Source organism: Puma concolor, chromosome D2, assembly GCF_028749965.1.
Source record: "Puma concolor isolate L17-30 chromosome D2, mPumCon1.1.hap2, whole genome shotgun sequence".
Lineage (NCBI taxonomy): Eukaryota > Metazoa > Chordata > Mammalia > Carnivora > Felidae > Puma > Puma concolor.
The window spans coordinates 48,762,428-48,783,452 of NC_141677.1; the positions used below are offsets into that span (position 1 = coordinate 48,762,428).

Consider the following 21,025-nt stretch of genomic DNA (forward strand, 5'->3'; position numbering starts at 1 on the left):
CCTGTAAGTTTTTTCTTTTTTTTCCAAGTTTATTTATTGGATGCCTGGGTGGCTCAGCCGGTTAAGCATCCAACTTCGGCTCAGGTCAAAATCTTGCAGTTTGTGGGTTCGAGCACCATATTGGGCTCTGTGCTGATAGCTCGGATCCTGGAGACTGCTTAAAATTCTGTTTCCCTCTCCCTCTCTCTGTCCCTCCCTGCTCACGCTATGTGTGTGTGTGTGTCTCTCTGTCTCTCAAAAATAAACATTAAAAAAAAAGTTGATGTATTTATTTTGAGAGAGAGAGAATGATTCGGGGAGAGGGAGAGACAGAGAAGGAGAGAGAGTGAATGAGAATCCCAAGCAGGCTCTTGATACAGGGCTGGATCCCATGAACTGCAAGATCGTGACTAGAGCTGAAATCAAGAGTTGGATGCTCAATCAACTGACCCGCCCAGGCGCCCCAAAGTTTTTTCTTTCTTGTTATAAAAGTAATAACACTTGTAGGAGAGATTGGCATAGATAACAAATATTAAAGTGTGAGAAATTAAAACCACAAAAAGTCAACCATAATTCCACCTCTCCAAATTAAGCAACCATTAAACACTTTGACGTATTTTTCTAGTGTTCTTTTTTTTTTTTTAATTTTGTAACGTTTATTTATTATTAAGACACAGAGAGAGACAGAGCCTGAGCATGGGAGGGGCAGAGAGAGGGGGAGACAGAATCTGAAGCAGGCTCCAGGTTCTGAGCTGTCAGCACAGAGCCCTACGCAGGGCTTGAACCCACAAACTGCAAGATCATGGCCTGAGCGGAAGTCGGATGCTTAACTGACTGAGCCACCCAGGCGCCCCTCTAGTCTTTTTTTTTTTTTTTTTAATGTTTATTTTTGAGAGAGAGAGAGACAGCGCGTGAGCAGGGGAGGGCAGAGAGACACACATACACAGGATCCAAAACAGGTTCCAGGCTCAGCTGTCAGCAGAAAGCCCCACAGAGTGGTGAGATCATGACCTGAGCCAAAGTTGGATTCTCAACTGACTGAGCCACCCAGGCACCCCTAGTCTTCTTTTTTTAACTTTAATCTTTCCTATATGTACATATTTGCAGACTGCATTTTTCTTAATGATAATTATTTAATAAGCATTTTAAGTCTTTTTGATAGAGATTTTTTAATATAAAATTTTTAATGAAAATTTTCACATCTAGAAAAGAACAGATAATAACCATAAATGCTAATAATATGCACCAGCCTGCATTAACAGACTTTTTTTTTTTTTTAATTTTTTTTTTTTCAACATTTATTTATTTTTGGGACAGGGAGAGACAGAGCATGAATGGGGGAGGGGCAGAGAGAGAGGGAGACACAGAATCGGAAACAGGCTCCAGGCTCTGAGCCATCAGCCCAGAGCCTGACGCGGGGCTCGAACTCACGGACCGCGAGATCGTGACCTGGCTGAAGTCGGACGCTTAACCGACTGCGCCACCCAGGCGCCCCTAACAGACTTTTTTTAATGAGTTCTATTTTTTTTAATGTTTTTATTATTTATTTTTGAGAGAGAGGGAGACAGAGGATCCGAAGCAGTCTCAGTGCCGACGACAGAAAGCCCAACGTGGGGCTGGAACTCACGAATTGTGAGATCATGATCTGGGCTGAAGTTGGACGCTTAACCGACTGAGCCACCCAGGCATCTCTGCATTAGCAGCCTTTAAGAATTTTCCGTTTGCTTCAAAGGCACCAACTCCTCATTTTTTTATCTTAGCTCTAAATACTTTAGGTGAGGGCCCCTTTGTACCTCTGTGTTTTTATTCTTACGTGGAGAGTGTAGATCTGCATGGATGTATATGAGTGCTTATATGTGAAGTATGAGATAGGAGTGTTACCTTGTTTTTTTTCCCCATATAGGTAAGCTTTATCGTACAGTTCTTTTCCTCACTTGCTTACATGTGTGAACGTATGTGTATCTATGTTTGTGTTTTTATGAATGTAAAATTAGACTTATGTTGGGGCGCCTGGGTGGCGCAGTCGGTTAAAGCGTCCGACTTCAGCCAGGTCACGATCTCGCGGTCCGTGAGTTCGAGCCCCGCGTCGGGCTCTGGGCTGACAGCTCAGAGCCTGGAGCCTGTTTTGGATTCTGTGTCTCCCTCTCTCTGCCCCTCCCCCGTTCATGCTCTGTCTCTCTCTGTCCCAAAAATAAATAAATGTCGAAAAAAAAAATTAAAAAAAAAAATTAGACTTATGTGTAAATGCAGATCAGTTTCTTGCGTCTGTATTTTATTATGCTTATCTGCTGTGTGCCGGGATCACAATCTTAAATACTGCAGATTTCTAATAAGTCTTCTTAGAACACGTCCCCATGTCTTCTTTTTAACAGTTAAAAAGTAAAGGAAATCACAAGGAGGTACTGGAGCCCTAGCTCTGTTTTGAGCCAGCCAGGTGCCCTGCCATAGCTCTGTTTTGTAAAAGAGATGCCTGCCTGCCCATGCTGTATGGGCGGAATGCCTGGCCTTCTGGCAAATCCTTGGTGGGCTTGGCCTGTCTGCTTTCATATAAGTGGGATAATAAGAGCTTATCAACCATTTGAAGCAACAGGATGGAAATAACTTTTACCATTTCCATTGCTCAGAATGTTAAAGTTCTTGTTATCTAGTAGGTAAGTTCTACCAGTTGACATTTTCCGTAGCCTCTCATTGAAGTATGTGTGTCATTGCCCTGTCAGCGTTAAGTGTTAGGTGAAGCCAAAAGGTATGAAAACTGGAGTCTTCATTGTTTTTGTGACTCTTTGGTCAACATGAGATGGAGCTTTTTTCATGTTTTCCAGTCATTTGTATGTCTTTAAATTTAATTTTTGGTGAATTAACTACTGTTCTTTGCTTGTTTGTCCTTAACCAATAGCCTCAGTCATTTGTTGAGTAATCCTTTCTTCTGTGTCTTTCTTTATTGTGTGTTGAATTCTTATATTACGATTCTTTCCAAATGATATTTTGACCATTTAAAAATGAATTTGCTTCCCTATTTAGCGTGTATACGATGAAGAAGTGGAGGAGCCGATACTCAAGGCTGAGACAGAAAAAGCAGAACAGGTACTTGCATTAGATCCCTCTTAGTTGAGTTCTTGACTTAGGGAAGAAAAGTGGTGGAAATTTGTAATGTGGCCGGTGGGGGATTGTGGGCAGAAGGATGGTTCCTGGGGCAAATGAGAAAGGCTGCTCCTGACACCCCAGGAATGGAACTGTGGTTTGTTTCTGAAATGTAGTGTATTAAGAAATATGTAAAGTTTTTGAAGTCTGGCATCAGAGCAGAGTGCAGGAGATTTTCTGTAAAAGGCCAGATAATGTTTTATGTTTGGCTGGCTACCTTGGTCTCTTGTCTCTTTCCCTTCTTTTTGCTCTTTTTCCTCCTTCTCCCTGCCTCTCCCTGCTCCACCCCCAAATGTGGGGGTTCTACACAATAGACCTTGAGGGTTCTACAACAATAGACCACAGACTGGGCTGTACGTTGTGAGTTCTTTGAAGACCATGCTTCCCTATTGTTTTATGACACCATTGACTCCTGCCAGTTGTAAATGACTGAGGTGAATGCTGGTTTAGTGCACAGCTTGCTGCAGGATGTGTTAGCCCAGAGAGCACAGAATGTGCAGTGAACATTTACTGACTCCAGAAAGATTGCAGGGAGCTGGTAACTTGAACACAGACTTGACCCTCAGGAAGTTATGGTCTTAGTTGGAGCAGTAGGACATAACATGTTGGAGCTGCTAACTGTTCTGGAAGATCAGATGAGAAGAGCTCAGTGGTATAAGCAAGGAGAACCTACAAGGATAAGGTGTTAGCTCAGTGAAGAAGGAAAGGCCAGTTTTTAAGGCCGAAATGGCCTTAAAAAAGAGAGAGAATGTCATGCACTAAGTTCAGAGTTGGGGGATGTGCCTGGTATTTTACAGACAATGATAGTGGAAGATACTGGTGGTCAGCAGGAGGAAGGAAAAGGAAGTGAGCGGTGGGTTCATAAACCAGGCTAAGGAGTCGAGGGGCAGCAGTTTCTATCTTTTTATCTCTGTGACCTTCACATGTTTTGGATACATAAACATTCTTCCTGGGTGTTGTCACATCATGGGCCAAAGCATAGATAAGACCTTCTGGACTTTCTAGCCTTCTGGCAGAAGTTGCATTCTTTTCCTCCCCCTTAGAAAAGCACTGGAATGTAAGTTCATAATCGGAGTAGCCTTGACTCAGCTCTAAGAGAAAATATAAATCACTTGGAAAAGTTGGTACTTCATCAATAGCTATTATGTATGTGAAGCTGTTAGGATAGGATATTAGAAACCAGCTACAGGGAATCTGCCTATTCCCAGGTTAAAAAAGAAAAAAAGTTACTTTGTTTTTAATGATTAACTCAAAAGATTTGCTGACCATTTAAAAGCAGTGGTTTGTGGTTACACCAAGTCAGGGTTCAGTTTGAAGTGATGAGTATTTAGTGAACTATTTTTAAAAAGCCCCTATGTAATTATTTCACAAACCTGTTTTCACACACTCAGTGCAGAATTAGCTATTTAACTAGAACCAAGCATACTACAGTGGAAAAAAGATGCAGCCAGAACAAAAAAGCTGGATTAGAAGGATTTCCATCCTTGAGGTAAAAGTACAAAAAACTCATAGAGTTTTCCCTTTGTCCCTTACAACAGCACCGTATGGTTTGATTCCTTCTGTAATTATGTATCAATTTCTAGAATATTTGTGAAGAGGGGAAATGACACTAAATTCTTTTTTCAATATTTCTCACAACTGATGACACAGTTGGGTGTGTGAGGGGACTGTCACTGACAGCTGCTGTTGTAGGAAACGGAGGCCTGTGGAGTGTTTTCAGCAGGTTGGTGATATGTACAGACTTTTGGTGGGGGCATTGTTCTCGGATGGTGTACAGGATAAGTTGGAAATGATACTGACCCTCTGTTGGTCTGAAACACATTTATAAATAGCCATAACTACTAGTTTTTTGGTTTTTTATTTTCACCAATTGAAAGATGACATCTCTGGCTGGAGTCCCTTTCTTCTAAGTTTTAACTTCTGAAATTGTCCCAAGGCCCATTAACCAAGGTTAGTGGGATCCAGTCATGGTGAACCTGAAAGTCTGGGCCCTTTGTTCCTCCAGTGGTAGGGGAGTCGGGTGCCACTGGAGGGCTTGTGACATCCCATTCACAGGGGATGTTTACATAGGTTACCTAACCGAACTGTCATACATAGTGTAGTAGTGCTTTTGTTGCTATAGATGGTGAACGGGGAGTTCTGGGACCTTCGGTAGTGTGATCCATGTCCAGAAAGTGACAAACTTGGGATTTAAAACTTATTCCAAAGTCTGTCAAGGCATTCAGCAGAGTCTGACTTGTTAACATTTGTAATTGATTTCTTTTTGTTTTATTAGGGCGGTATCAATAGTTTGAAGATCTGTACTGAACAGTATTTTTTTGTAGGAGAAGACCCGGGAACAGAAAGAAGTAGATCTGATTCCTAAGGTTCAGGAGGCTGTGAACTATGGTTTACAAGTATTGGACAGCGCATTTGAACAACTAGATATAAAAGCAGGAAACTCAGACTCAGAAGAAGATGATGCTAATGAACGGGTGGAACTGATCCTTGAACCAAAGGTAAGGACGTTCAGTTCATGTTACTTGTTATTACACTTGTTGTGTTTGGGGCACTTTACTTGGGTACAGAATTAGTAAGACATGGGCTTGACTTTTAGGAAGTAAGTATGGTACTTAGCAGTCTCACATTGATTCCTTTAGAAACACTTGCTTTACCGGATCGTTGATGGAGCACCCAGCAGGTACAAGGCAGCACGCCAGGGTAGGGGAGTACAGAGGTGCAGGGCATGGCTCCTACTCTCCAAACGCCTATTATAGCATTACCAGTTGGTGGGAGAGAGGAGACATCTACATGAGTCACCGTCATAAGTGCTCTGGGAGAGAACTGCTTCTAGCTGGGGAAATGAGGGTACAGATGAGACCCGAATTGGGTTTAGAAGTATGAGGAGATTGTTGGGAACGTGAACTTCTGTAGCTTGTGCTGGGGAGACGGCACAAGTGCTGAAAGACATTTGTGTTGTTTGCGGGTTTTGGCTAGGATGAATAAAGCCGCTGTGAGCGTCCACGAATAGACTGTTAGCCGTGAATATAGTTACTGCTTTCCTGTTACTTTACCTCAGATCTGCAGAGGAGACTTTGGGGCAGCACAGCCAGGCAGAGGTAAACATAGAAGGTTGCCATATTGATTTTGAGAGAGAGTCCTTGTGACACACAAGTGCTTTATGGATTGGAACATGCCCCAGAGCCAAGATCTTCTGTCGTTCGTTTCGCCTCACACTTCTCTTCCAGTTTGAGCCTGCGGTGTTGTACCGTGTTGGGGCTGTTCCTCTTGCACTGGTATACTTGCTGGCTTGCCTTTTCCTGTAGGGATTTAGCAGTCAGCAGTGGACCCTGGGTGGTGTATTGCCTGGGCCACGCTTGCTAGTTCCAGCTTGTACACCCCTTTCTCTTCTACTGGAGGACTTGGGAATGCCTCCTGAGTAAGTGGTTCGCCCAGTAGCACTTTCTTTTGTTTGCACTGAATTGGTTGCTGTTGCATCTTTAACTTTTACATTAACCTTCCCAAATTCTCTCTTGTGTTAAACTTCAGAATTGTTTTCTCCTGCACCCCCAGGGTCTTTTCAGTAGGGAAGAGAGATGATGGCCAAATGTCCTACCTTACAAAGGATAAGTCAGCCTTTCCTGTCGAGAGGGGAGGTTGTCCTGGGGTAGAGTGCTTGCTTGCTTGCTTGCTTTCTTACTTGCTTTTTTTTTTTTATGTTTATTTATTTTTGAGAGAGAGACAGAGGGAGAGAGACAGAGATCGAGTTAGGGGAGGGGCAGAGAGAGAGGGAGACACAGAATCTGAAGCAGGCTCCAGCCTCCGAGCTGTCAACACAGAGCCAGATGCAGGCCTGAACTCACGAATTGTGAGATCATGACCAGAGCCCAAGTCGGAAGCCTAACTGACTGAGCCACCCAGGCACCCCTGGAGTGCTTTCTTGAACTTAAATTTTAATGTAAGCATCTTGGGTGGGACTTGGAAGTTGAGGACTGGAATGGAAGGCTGTCCAACAGGTACTCTGTTCTACCCTGTCTCTTTTATTTCATTCTGTTGTTTTATTTTTTTTTTATTTTATTTTTTTTTTTTTTTTAATTTTTTTTTTTTTAACGTTTATTTATTTTTGGGACAGAGAGAGACAGAGCATGAACGGGCGAGGGTCAGAGAGAGAGGGAGACACAGAATCAGAAACAGGCTCCAGGCTCTGAGCCATCAGCCCAGAGCCCGACGCGGGGCTCGAACTCACAGACCGCGAGATCGTGACCTGGCTGAAGTCAGACGCTTAACCGACTGCGCCACCCAGGCGCCCCTCATTCTGTTGTTTTATAATCTGGTCTTAATTTTACCAACTTCACTTTTCTAAGTTATGCAGTGGGTGCTGCTGGGGGATATTATTATTCTCTTCTTTGGGTTATTTTTTCTCCCAGACAGGTTCTCAGTCTTTTTGATGTGTGCCTTTAGTTCATTGTGTTGACTATAGGTACTTGCATAGTTGCTATTCTATTTCTCCTCATCTAGCCCATGCTTTCTGTGCGCTGTTCCAGCCTTCTCTTGGCTCTGATGCGATGTAAAGGAGTCCCGCTGCTGGTCCACACCTGCTCCCACCCCCAAACCTGGACATACCCACCTGCCCCCCACAGTCCTGTAAAAGCATTTGGGTTATTTCCTCAGTGTGCTTCTTTCCAAATTTAGGACTAATATTGATGATTCTCAAGAGTGGTTAGTTGATTGGTTGATTTTTGCTCACGAGCGCTGCTTTTTAGGGGAGGAAGGCAGAGCTGGGATGCATCAAAGCTGGCCAGAACGTTCAGTTTCTTTCCTTTGTCCTCCTTTTGAACATGTTACTATGAAGTTGTAACCCTTATTTGGTTACTACTGGTAAACTTTTTGTGTGCCTCTGCCATTTTTAATGTAACTAGGCACTTGAGAAGGGAGATTCTGTGTGATTTAGCTTTACTTTGCTGTTTTTACCTAAGATTTCACTTTTTAAAAAATCAGTTTTTTGGTTTTGTTTTTTTGTTTTTGGTTTTGTTTTGTTTTCTGTACTTTGAATCCTGCTGTGTTTCTTATTCTCCACTCTCATTATGTCACTTGTTTGGGGTAGTCACATGGAACAAGATGTCAAATGGAAAACTTAGTTTTTAGCCTGAAAATTTAATGGCTGTTACCTTTCATTGTTTACAGGATCTGTACATTGATCGTCCTTTACCTTATTTAATTGGGTCAAAGCTATTCATGGAGCAGGAAGATGTAGGTCTCGGAGAGCTGTCTAGTGAAGGTATTCTTTTGCACCAAATATTTTTGTTACCTTGAACATTTATATCTTACCTTTTTATTTTAAAATAATTTCAAACTTACTTGAACGTTGTCAGAATAGTACAAAGAACTCCTCTGTACACTTTACCCAGGTTTACCAGTTGTTAACATTCCATCACATTTGTTTGCTCTTTCTCTCTATATATACATAGTATTTTTTTCTGAATCTACTTGAGAGAGATCGTGCGGACATCATGCCCTGGTACTCCAGAATATTTCTGTATAGAAAACACTTTCTGAAACTGAAAATAGTCTCATGTATAGCCACAGTGTGTTATCAAAGTCAGGAAATTTTACTGGATGTAATACTATTAGCTAATCCTCAGTTGTATTTCAAATTTTGCCAGCTGTCCCAATTATGTCCTTTATAGGCTAGGCTCTTTTTTCCTCTGGCCCAGGCTCCAGTTCAGGATCACTCACTGCATATAGTTGTCAAATCTCTGGTCTTCTTTTAGTCTAATATAATTTCTCAGCCTTTCTTTGCTTTTTACAGCTTTGACATTTTTGAAGAATACAGGCCAGTTTTTTCCTTTGGTCATTAACTTTTTTTATAATTCATAAGTATCTTGTGGGGAGATCTTTTAAGACTCTGTAGATGTTTTATCCCTCACTATAGTGAAGATACTTTTAATTACAGTTAATCTGTGTAGGTTCTTTTCTCAAAATCTTGGTGATGCTGATGTATGGTGGTTTATGATTTTAAGAAGGAACTAAGGATGTTTTATTATTAATATGGGTGATAACCCTTTATCTTTCTTCTAACCAGAGGGGTCAGTAGGCAGCGACCGTGGCAGCATTGCAGACAGTGAAGAGAATGAAGAAGAGGTAAGGGCTTTGTGGTGTTTCCAGGTCATGGTGGGCAAGAACCTTAGGGTGTGTTTAGCAAGCTAAATAAATGTTTGTGAATTAGCAATCTCTTTGCACAGATTTTTTTAACAGTGATAGTAAAACCATATTCTGTGTTCCCCCCACCCCCCTTTTGGGACTGAGTTTCCTCTTTGTCTTGTGTACAAAAGCAAGGAAAACTGCCTTAATCTCTTTTACTGTTCTCTCTCCTCCCTCCTCCCCACCAAGGCCTCTTCCTGCCAATATATTTTGAAGGGGGGCACCTTGGATATTTTGGTAGAATCTGCCTGGTTCTATCTTTGAGTAATTGTAGGGGAAAAGGCCATATTTTAAACTTTTTTTTTTTTTTTTTGCTATAAAACCTAGACCAGAAGAATGCTTAAAGCATCCACTTACATTTTCACTTTGCTGCTAGTCCTAGCATCTTCATAGCCACAGAGCATGATCTGACTCCTGCTCTAGGACCTTGGCATCTGTGGACCTTGACCACTGTTGTATCTGGGGTTGTTCCTTTAGATGGAATATTTGTTACTGATGTTTGAAGAGCAGTTCTTGAGTGTTAATTCCTAAAAGGAGACAATATTGTATGCATGCTCCTTTCCTCTTATTTCTACATTCCCCCTCCCCCGCCCTCCTGCCACTGGCCCTGCAAACAAAACACTTCACAATGGGACATAAGGGTTTCCTAAAAAATCTGGCTATAAGTGATGGTCATTAGCTGAATTCCTGTGCTTTTAGCCATTGATGCGACTCTTCACCCAATTCCTGGTAGGAAACACTGATAGTCCCCTACTGGGCCTGGTGAAGTAGTTCTGCTTCGTGGAATATAGAGAGTGGAGAGTCCAAAATGTAAAATCACACAAACCAACTTTTGATAATTTAATTAATTAAATGTGCCACTCTGACTTTAAATTCAGAGGTTAGCAATGGTAGCGCACATAGGTATGAGCAAATTGTTAGAGATGTTTAAATTAACTACAAAAGTTCCACGTTAGCTGGAACAGCTCTTGGTGATACTGCCTACTGTCCACCTTATCTGCGCCCTGATACTTCAGGGGACCAGTAATCAGTACAAAGAGACCGAATATAGATGTGCCCTGGAGACTTAGGCCTGAGGTCATTTCTGTGCTTGTGACTAAATTCTGTATTAACAACACAGCTTTTTTCCCCCCTAAAGGAGTCAGATGAAGATTTTGCCACTCATAGTGACAATGACCAAAACCGGGTAAGGCTCATGAACTGAAGTGACTTTGCTTTTAAATTTTAACCGAAGCATAGCATATATACTAAATATATGCTAAAATTACTTTGGAGGAGAGCTGGGTTGGGGAACGGGTGAAAAAGGTGAAGTGGATTGCACTGAGTAATGTATAGAATTGTTGAATTACTTTATTGTACACCTGGAACTGATGTAACACTGTATGTTAATTATATTGGAACTAAAAAAAAAATTAAAAAATAAAAAAATTACTTTAGAATGACTGATGAGAAAGTAAGGATTAGTAAGCTAATTTTCTTTCAAAAATTTCATGTGTTTTTTTTAAATTTTTTTAATGTTTATTTTTGAGAGAGAGAGAGAGAGACACACAGAGAGAGCAACCGTGAGTAGGGGAGGGGGCAGAGAGAGAGGGAGACACAGAATCCAAAGCAGGCTCCAGGTTCTGAGCTGTCAGCACAGAGCCTGATGTGGGGCTTGAACTCATGAACTGTGAGATCATGACTTGAGCTGAAGTTGGATGCTTAACCAACTGAGCCACCCAGGTGCCCCAAGAATTTCATGTTTTTAAGTTAACTACTGTCTTGGGTTTTGTTTTGTTTTTTCAATTTTGCTTTATACTTTATCTTCATTTTTCTTAGAAAACAAAGTGAAAAACAAAAATTGGGAAACAGAGCCTCTAAAAAGGAAGGCCCAGTTACTCAAACTGAACTATTTCACCTGAATCCTCTTCCTGTATTTTAAAATTTGGGATAATATAGCAGTAAGGTTAAGGAACACTCAAAAGATGAATATCTAATTCTACAGTTGTACCATAGCTGTCTTAATTTTTGTATACCCTTCTAAGGACATATTTTTTTCACAATATGCATAGTTTATCTTCTGCAATTTTAATGTATCACAAGTGTTTTCTTACAATTTTAAGCTACCTTTATAATTTGCTTTGTGAACTCTGTGTTTTTAAGTGTACTGTTACGACAACAGTCTCTTTTTAGTTACAGACTCTTTTGTAGTCTCTAAATTTATATGGGAAATAGTTTATTTCTAGGATTTTATTTTTGAGATAGTAGTGCATTCATGAATGTATTTCCATATGCAGAAATCCTTTGCTTATGTGAACTGTTTCCTTAGGAATGAGATAGTGTAGAATTATAGTAAAGGCTCTTGATACTATTCTCATTACTGATCATGCATACTGATTTTCTCATAATCTTATCAGCCCTGGGGTTGTGATTTTTGCTAACATATTATATGTACAGTGGTATTTTGAGATAGTCCCAGTTTGCACTTCAGTTTCCTAATTGGGGCATATTTTTCCACAAACGTTTTCAACTACCAAATGAAGGATTTAGTCCTTTTTGGTTGGTAGTTGTATTTTCCATTCACAGAGGTGATTTAATAATCAGTCTTTAGAGAACATTTATTTCTATAAAACATACTAATATGGTTGATAAATTCAGACATTTATTTGCTTATTTTGAAAAAATTTTTGAAGATTTGATTTTGAAGTAATCTCTATACACAATGGGGGCTCGAACTCCCAACTCTGAGATGGAGAGTTGCATGTAAGCAACTAAGCCAGCCAGATGCCTGTAAATTCAGACCTTTAAATAATACAATATAGTGATTAAAAGTGTTGGCCTAACCATATATTTGTAGTGTTAAAGATAGACTGGTTTTGTGTGCCACAGCTAACCTCAGGGTTCTGAAGATTAAAGTAGTCAATAAAGTACTTTCAGCATAGTGCCTGGCACAGTTTATTGATTTAAACATTAACAATTTTTTAAAAATGTTTTTTTAGTTGTATAAATTATGCATACCAGTGGCTGCTTTTATAAAAATTATAACTTAACAGGTAAAGCTTACTTTGAGCCCTCTAGTGCTCATTTTCTCACACTCTTCAGAGGTAATTGTTGTGATGGAAGAAAAGTGCTTTTCTTTGCTTTTAAATGTATCTGTGTCAGTAGAGAGGAGGTCCGTGTTGGGGTCGGGTGGGCAGGGTATCTTGCTGGGATTCTCATCTAGCACTTTTTACAGTTGATGCTGTGGACACCTCTCCAGTTGTTACAGCTTACTGCTTTTAATGATTAGTGTTCTTATCAAGATAAGACTATGTTTATTTAGGTTATTATTTCTCTAGTGGTGGACATTTTACATATTCAGTGTTCGTCATTCTGTGTACAGTATTTACGCTGAAAATAAATCTTGTATGTTACTTGTTTTAGTACATTTATTACTTTGACTTTTGCTGCATTACCATCATCATCCTTATTTGACAAGCTGTCACCATTTTGCCTTAAGGTTGAGTGACAGTATCTCTTTTTCAGCTTGATGACCTTATTTATCTGCTAGTTCTAATCTCATGGTTTGTCCTCCTAGCACACTGCACAAATGAGTGACGAAGAAGAGGACGATGATGGTTGTGACATTTTCGCTGACTCTGAGAAGGAGGAGGAAGATATTGAGGACATTGAAGAAAATACCAGACCTGTAAGAAAGACCATAGTCACTCTCTTGTCAGGGTTTTAGAAATGGCACTGAGGACTCATTACTTTTATTGTCATTTTTATTGATAACTGTCTCTTTTTGCATATTTGTAATTCCATTTACACTTTTGAAAATAATGGTTGAGTATTACTAGTTGCTGTACGAGTACCACTTTCTCTTCCAATTGTTACGATTTTATAAGTTAGATCATTCAAAAATCTATTTGATTCCAGGGTTTTAAGACCCTAATACTCCTTACCTTTTCCCCCCCTTATTCCTCATAGTAGTTTTCTGTCTCTCTCTTCTAGTAATAAAGTGAAGTATTGAAAAAAAAAAGCGGGGGGGAGAGCGCCTGGGTGGCTCAGTCAGTTAAGCGTCTGACTTCAGCTCAGGTCATGATCTCACAGTCCATGAGTTTGAGCCCCGTGTCGGGCTCTGTGCTGACGGCTCAGAGCCTGGAGCCTGCTTCGGATTCTGTGTCCCTCTCTTTCTGACTCTCCCCCATTCATGCTCTGTCTTTCTCTGTCTCAAAAATAAATAAACACTAAAAAAAAAATTAAAAAATAAAAGGAACAAGGAGCATGTCTATGGAAAGAGTCCTGTTCCTCAAGTGATCTGTATAGGGTGCTCTATGTTTAAATTCATTTAGTTAAATTTTTAATCCGTTTAGTCCCTTTGCTTTTGTTTACATAATTTTGTTAGTTATTACAAGTAAACTGTACTAGTTTGTGTGTTACCAAAAACAGGTGATACTTTGGTCTTTTCTGTGTGTAGAAAAAAAGTCGACCTACGTCATTTGCTGATGAGCTGGCGGCTCGAATCAAAGGGGAAGCTGCAAGCCAGGTGGAAGAGCAAAGTACGTCTTTGAGATGGGTTAACTTGATGGGCGAGTGCAGGACCCTCTGCGGGGCTTCACTGAGAGCAGATTTCTCTGTTTAATTTTACTAAGGCATGAAAGGCTTACCCTTTTTTTGGTTTACAGACTCTTGGATAATTAAACATTGTGGACCCCTCCCCGCCCCCTGCAAGAAAAATGCATATGTACGCATCTGTATAACATTTTATTTGCAGTTTCAGGGGACTAATAGATAACCCGGGAGAATCACAGGCCCCAGATTAAGAATCTTTTGCTTAATATTTACTCCTATATTTTGACTAAATATAAATGTACCATATAAAGTAGTGATTTAACAGGATGGAAAGATACCAGAATAATTCGTTCAGCTTGAGTCCCTGCCGTGTAAGGTGCTGAATGAAGTACATGGACTCTGGGGGAGCTGAGACACAGAGTTGAATGTCTTGCTCTTAACGGGGCCATGAGCATGACAGAAGTGTAAAACATCAGTATATAAATACTAAGGGTAGGCTCAGTGTGGTTAGAACTGAAATATTCTTCAAGTCTTGTCCATAGGAGAAGGAAAACCTCGGAAGACACCAAAGGAGAAGAAGGACAGGAGAACTCCCTCAGATGGTAGGCCTTTCCCCTCAATTGTGTTATTTTAGGAGGCTCTTGATTCAGGAATTTGCTTTCATAATTTGTAGAATACCATTTTGAATATTCACAAATGGAGTCTCTCTCTATTTTCATTCCCAAAGCATTTAAAAGTGTGCTTTGGGATGCTTGGAGGAGAGTTGAATGTGGAGTAAAAATGCTGTAAGGATTTGAATTATTTTATAGCGATCATTAGCTAGAATTCTCCAGAAGTATAGAAACTAGGGATCTCTAGCGTTTGTTTTCGATAAAGAATATATTGAACCCTTTTATATTTAACAGTGACATGCATTACATTCCTGCTTGATTGTCAGTCTACAGATCTTTGTTCAGTCTGCTCTTGCTTCCCCCATATTCTCAGTGAGATAGGTCTGAAGGTGATTGAACCATGTACTTGCTTCCGGAGAAACTGATCTAGACAAAAGAGATCACTTACGGAGTTCATTTTGCTTCAGACATTTACGGAGTTGAGGGTGGGAACCCAGAGAGCCTTTTAAGGGATTCATTGGACTGCTTAATAAGTTTTTGTTTGAAATTCCTCAGAATGCTGGCACTCAAGTACTTCTTGTTACATGGGGTTAGGTACACTCCAGGCCAGGCTTGGCGATGTTGTAAAGGTCGACCTTGGGAATTTGAGTTCCAAACCCATCTTTAGCAGTCCCTGCTAAACATTCCTTTCTGCTTGTTAGACGAAGAGGACAACTTATTCGCACCCCCCAAGCTGACTGATGAAGATTTCTCTCCATTTGGCTCTCGAGGTGGCCTGTTCAGTGGAGGGAAGGGACTTTTTGATGATGAGGATGAGGAGGTGAGTCCGTGGTCATCAGTGGAGCTTGCCATAGTTGCATCATGGGTCTATAATTAGGTATGAAAAAAATGGCTTCTTAATTGCAAGTTGCTTCTACTTTCTTATTTTGGGAGATTTTGAACCAAGAATCACAAAGTGAGAAAATACTGTACCCTGATGTCCTGTGTGAGATGGAGAGAGATGTGAGAGTGTTAATAATGAATAATTTACTTGATCAAGGAGTTGTTTCTTACCTTATTTACTGTCTTCTTCTGTATTTTAGTTCCTGGGTAGGCCCAAACCATTTAAGGGTCTGATTTTGCCATAGTCTTTACTTTGGAATTGAATTTCTTGCAGGACAGTAAATATGTATCTTTAAACTTTACGAGGTAGTTTTCTTTAGAAATCCACAATGCAACTACATTTTCATCTGCTTTTTTGAAGTTTTGTGTCCTATGCTTTATTACAACCAGAGTGATCTCTTCACGGAAGCCCCTCAGGATCAGGAAGCTCGAAGCTCTGTTAATGCAGGTGAGCTCGGATTTAGGCTGACTCTTCTTGTTTGGGAACAGAGTTCCAAGACAGTTTACTTCTCATTAGGAGATGGAACCCCTGAAGTTGTTCCCAGGCCTTGCTTCTTTGTTAGGCAGGAAGCTGTTCTGCTTGCCTTGGTCTAGTAAAAAGCAGCTAATTTTCATGTCTAATGACTAATTCATGTCTTGGAAAAGCCAAAAGTGCCACTTATAAACCAACATCATGGTTTTGTCTCTTCCTTGGGGGAGAATTCATAAAAAGTCAAAGAAGGAAAGTAGTCTTGAGCAGTGTTGAGGATATTTTAATTTAATCATGTTTAATTCAGTAGTCTTTTCTGTTTATTTATTTTGAGAGAGACAGAGACAGTGTGAGCAGGGGAGGGGCAGAAAGAGAAGGAGAGAGAGAGAATCCCAAGCAGGCTCCGCACTGTCAGTGCAGAGCCCAACATGGGGCTTGAACTCGCGAAACTGCAAGGTCATGACTTGAGCCGAAACTGAGAGCTGGATGCTTAACCGACTGAGCCACCCAGGCATCTCTAATCATCTTTAATTCAAAGAAACACTTCTAAAATTCTGTATATAAGTTGGAGGTCATTAATTCCATAGTCTGGTGTGCGTCAGAATCCTCTGTGGAGCACCCGTGAAAAGGGAAAAAAAAAAACTTAACAAATTTTATTCCATTAGGTATGTGGTAGTTCTTAGGAACTGGGACTTAGTTATGTGAAGTGAGCGGTCTCCTCGGGCCATCAGTCATCAGATTTTGGACTTGCTGTGACACTGGCTGGCTTGATGTCCTGCTGCCTGCCCTCCACTTCTCAGCATCAGTGGATGCTAGTTTCCCTCTTTACTGTTACTGTCTTCATATTTTTTGTTGATGTCTCATGTTTTTTGCTGTTCTTTCTACTTGTTTGTTCTCCAACTGGAATGGATAGAGGCGAAACTGTTAAGGAGCCCGGCTTGCTCTGCTTCTGCCTTCCCTGTTGTGTTCTACCCCTTCCTTGGCTTCCCCAACTAACCCCACTGCTATTGTTTGATCAGAGTGATCGTCCAAGGGAATCACAGCTTAGATTATATTAACGCCAATAAAAAAGTAATGCTGGTAGAGAGAAGAATAAGCTAAAGCTAAGGAGTTTTAAAATGGCTCTTTTGGGAAAAATTAGTTTTAAAAGGTCTCCACTTAGCTGTGTATTGTGTTGCACACATTTTAGGTACATTTAACAAGAAAAGTCATCTTTTCTGAAATGGTTATTTTTTTCTTTCTCATTTTTAGTGTCTTCATCCTCCAAACCCGGAAAGAAAATCCCAGCAGGAGCTGTTTCTGTATTTTTAGGTACCCTAATTTAGGGTTTCTTTTTTAAAAAGCAAATAAGTACTGTTTTGTCATTTTTAAAATTGTCATCTAACTGCTTGCTGGAAAGGAGGCGGTTCAGAGGGCAACAAATAGCCTATGGGAAGAGCTCATTTACTGGTGTTAGCTCATATTCTCTTAGAAGTCAGTGGCCTTGGACTTGTGTTTCAGTGACCAGGTGATTTGCATCGTGGAATGTTCTGTAGCAGTAAAGGATGGGGATGACTGGGTCCTATTAATGTATTTTGGGGATGAATGGAAGCTAAATGTTCTTGGTGGGTGGTCCTTTTTTTTTTTTTTTTTTTCCTGTAAAGCCAGGGGACCCACACACACCAGCTCACAGCTATGGCTGCCCTGTCCCTCCACCCACAGGAGACACTGATGTGTTCGGTGCCACCTCTGTTCCATCACTGAAGGAGCCACAGAAGCCTGAGCAGCCTGCTCCAAGGAAAAGCCCGTACCCTCCAGCCCCTGCTGGCCTCTTCGATGATGACGATGACGATGACGACTTCTTTGCGGCATCCTCCAGCAAACCTTCCAAGACAGGTACCTGGTCCAGCCTCTTTTTCTGGGAATTCAGCCAGGGAAAGAATGTTGACCGGAAAAGGGCATAAAGCTTGTCCTGTTGTCTGTGTCCTGCCGTGCCAGGGTCCCTCCTCAAGCCCTCCTGCCACAGAGCTTCATCCCTGCTGCAGGAGTCATGGTGCCTTAGAAGTCTCTGTTTTATCAACCAATCTTTCCTGCTTTGGGAACTAATTACTAGGATTATCTGCCTCATGGAGAGCTGAAATCTGTTCCCCTGTAATACCTGCTGAAGATTTCTAGTTGTGATCTTTGCAATTGCAAAGTTTTTATTTTATTTATTTATTTTTTTGATGTATGTTTATTTGTGAGAGAGAGAGAGCGAGAGAGCGCGCAAGCAGGGGAGGGGCAGAAAGAAGGAGACACAGAATCCGAAGCAGGCTCTGAACTGTCAGCACAGAGCCCGACGTGGGGCTCAAACCCACGAACTGTGAGATCGTGACCTGAGCTGAAGTTGGACGCTTAACTGACTGAACCACCCAGGCACCCCTGGAATTACAAAGTTTTAATCACACTTTCTTCTGGCAGCACTTAGTAAATTATATGACAGAATGCCACATGTTAGCTGTTCAGTTGCCAGCCTCTCTGGCCAGAAAGCCTACATATCCTTGATCTTTTCTTGTATGGCAGGGTTTTCAGCCCCTTGGCCACTTTGGCACTCTCCTTTCTTCTCCCCTCAAACTTAAGCCTGTCATTTCATGAAGTCTCTCTCCTAAATTATTTGTTCATTTATGTGCAGGTGAGTCTCCTGGGACTCTTGTCAGAATGCAGATTCAGATGCGGTGGGTACGGGCTGGGGCCTGTGATTGTACATTTCTAACAGGCTCCCTGGTGGGCAGAGATTGCTGGTCTGTGGGTCACACTTGGTGTTTTTCCAGAAAAGAAGGATAAACTACTGGGTGCACACCGTTTCCAGCAACATGAGGACTCTGTCTTATAAAGACTAGATGAACCAGGATTCAGTGAGAAGCATGTTTCCTGGACTTAGCTCCTTTTCCAGGGGTGGCTGTGAGAAGTAAGGATAGGAGAAGAAACCTGAGGGAAATAACCACCTGGTTATTACAGAAAGAGTACAAACGGACGCATAATACACTGAGATCTAGGCCAACTAAAATGACAGTGATTAAAGCTGGTGGTGCCTCTCTTGGTCTGGGAAGGCTCTCACTTAGTGGGTTGTCACTGAGAACTGATTAAGAGTCACGAGTAAGTTGGCAGCTGCCGCTCCCCTGGGACGTTCACAAATCAATGTCCTCCTTTCAGTGATGCACAGCTCAATCAGTGCAGCAGTGCTCCTGGTAGTGAAAGGTCAGAAACTCCCCAGGTGCTCATCCCTAGGTTACATTACGGTTCTCTTGTTTAGTGGAATTTGGTGAAGTGTTAAAAAGAATGAAGTCTGTATATGTTAACATGGGAAGATTCGCTAGGCAGATTAAGTGAAAAACATAAATCCTAAGACCTATTATTAGAATCATGTTGTCATTTATAGCCTTACCTGTGAATCACTGAAGAGAGCATTCTAGCATATCCTCTGGGGAAATTAGATGTGTGTGTTCCCAGTGGTCGTCTTGTTTGGGTGGGCAGGTGGAGTTATGGGGGAGATTCCAGTAGTATTTGCTTTTATATGCCCCTGTAGATTGACTTTTAATTTTTATTTATTTATTATTTTTTTTAAGGATTTTATTTTCAGGTAATCTCTACACCCAACATGGGCCTTGAACTCATAACCATGAGATCAACAGCCACATGCTCTACTGACTGAGCTAGCCAGGCACCCCAGTAGTTTGATTTTTTACAAAGAGGAGCCAACCCTCACTTCACAGATTCCTAGGATGGTTGCTTCTTTTGTTGTTGTTGTTTAATTATTATTATTATTTTTGAGAGGGAGCGAGAGTGTGAGAGAGAGGGCATGGAAGCGGGGGAGGGGCAGAAGGAAAGGCTGGGGTGGAGGGAATCCCAAGCAGGTTCTATGCCCAACGCAGAGACCGACATGGGATTCCATCTCATGACTGAGATCATGACCGGAACCAAAATCAAGAGTCGGATGCTTAACCAACTGAACCACCCAAGTGCCCCCACCCCCCAATTTTTTTTTTTTTTTTTTGGGTGGTTGCTTCTTAAATAATCTTTCTTTCTTTAGGTCTGTATTTACCTTTTATGCTAGTCCAAGCTACTCTAAGCATAAGATGCTGGCTGGTTGGATGAGTGTATGAGCCAGGTGGTTAAATCATTGGTCCTGTGTTTCATTTGGGCTCTTTTGTGTTCTTTGAAAAATCCAATGTAATCCACTTCAAATTGCTTCATAACTAATAAAAAAAAAATAATTTTCTATTTACTTCTTGGGAGGGAAGGATTTTTTTTTTACTTTATTAAAAAAATTTTTTAACGTTTATTTATTTTTGAGAGACAGAGAGCACAAGCAGGGGAGGAGCAGAGAGGGAGGGACACACAGAATCCAAAGCAGGCTCCAGGCTTTGAGCTGTCAGCACAGAGCCCGACGCGGGGCTTGAACTCATGGACTGCAAGATCATGACCTGAGCTGAAGTCAGCCGCTTACCCAACTGAGCCACCCAGACACCCCGGGGAGGATTTTTAATCTATGAATTTAGTGGTGGGATTTTTGACCTTAGTATAATTTTGTGCCGTGGTATCTTTTCTAAAGACAAGGTCAAATCCACTGCCAGTATCTTTGATGATGAGGAAGGAGACCTGTTCAAAGAAAAAGCAGCTGCTTTGCCAGAAGCCACTGTGAATCAGACAGATGAAAAAAAAGCAAGGGCAGAAAAAAAGGTGAGTGGGAAAGAAGACCTAATGTAGTTAAGTCTTGTTAAGTGTTGTCCTGGGACATCTTGTTAATTCATCTGGAACCCAGAGGGAAGTGGTGTTTCCTTTCAAGTGTATGGTGTCTTAAAATTGTGCAACATCCAGCAAAGGTGAAAGAAGAATACAGTGAACACCCAAACGCCTACCACCTAGATTGAGCACTTGTTGGATTTGAGCACTTTGTTGGATGACCTATTGATGATCTTTTCCTGAATCACGTTAAGGGGTAACAAAGAATGTTTTTCCAATTCTCTCCTATCTTCTACATTAGCTGACATTTTTCCAAACAGAACAGAAGAGCTTTCTCTCCCTCTTTCCTGCTTTTTTAGTTATCTCTATAGGATCATGGATGCTATTCAACCTATTATAAACTATTAGCATCATTTTGTTTGTTTTTTGGGTTTTTTGTTTTTTGATACTGAAATGAACCTGTATTTGGCCAACTGGATGCATCCCCATCAGCTTTAAAGCTCTTTTGGCTGCTGTCCCTTTCCTTAGTATC

General features: G+C 41.1%; 1 protein-coding gene across 4 annotated transcripts in view; it reads left to right on the forward strand.

The window, feature by feature from the left end:
- WASHC2A (WASH complex subunit 2A) overlaps positions 1-21,025 on the forward strand; it is a 63,858-nt gene that overhangs the window by 7,919 nt on the left and 34,914 nt on the right. For 3 of the 4 annotated variants that reach the window (XM_086680285.1, XM_086680288.1, XM_086680289.1), the window contains exons 4-16: positions 2,998-3,060; positions 5,442-5,615; positions 8,281-8,374; positions 9,179-9,237; positions 10,436-10,483; positions 12,854-12,964; positions 13,736-13,817; positions 14,361-14,432; positions 15,143-15,261; positions 15,714-15,771; positions 17,044-17,103; positions 17,494-17,667; positions 20,363-20,490. In XM_086680285.1, coding sequence (XP_086536411.1) covers positions 2,998-3,060; positions 5,442-5,615; positions 8,281-8,374; positions 9,179-9,237; positions 10,436-10,483; positions 12,854-12,964; positions 13,736-13,817; positions 14,361-14,432; positions 15,143-15,261; positions 15,714-15,771; positions 17,044-17,103; positions 17,494-17,667; positions 20,363-20,490 — 1,242 coding nt within the window. The remainder of the gene's footprint in view (positions 1-2,997; positions 3,061-5,441; positions 5,616-8,280; positions 8,375-9,178; positions 9,238-10,435; positions 10,484-12,853; positions 12,965-13,735; positions 13,818-14,360; positions 14,433-15,142; positions 15,262-15,713; positions 15,772-17,043; positions 17,104-17,493; positions 17,668-20,362; positions 20,491-21,025) is intronic. The other variant, XM_086680286.1, reaches the window with a different exon arrangement.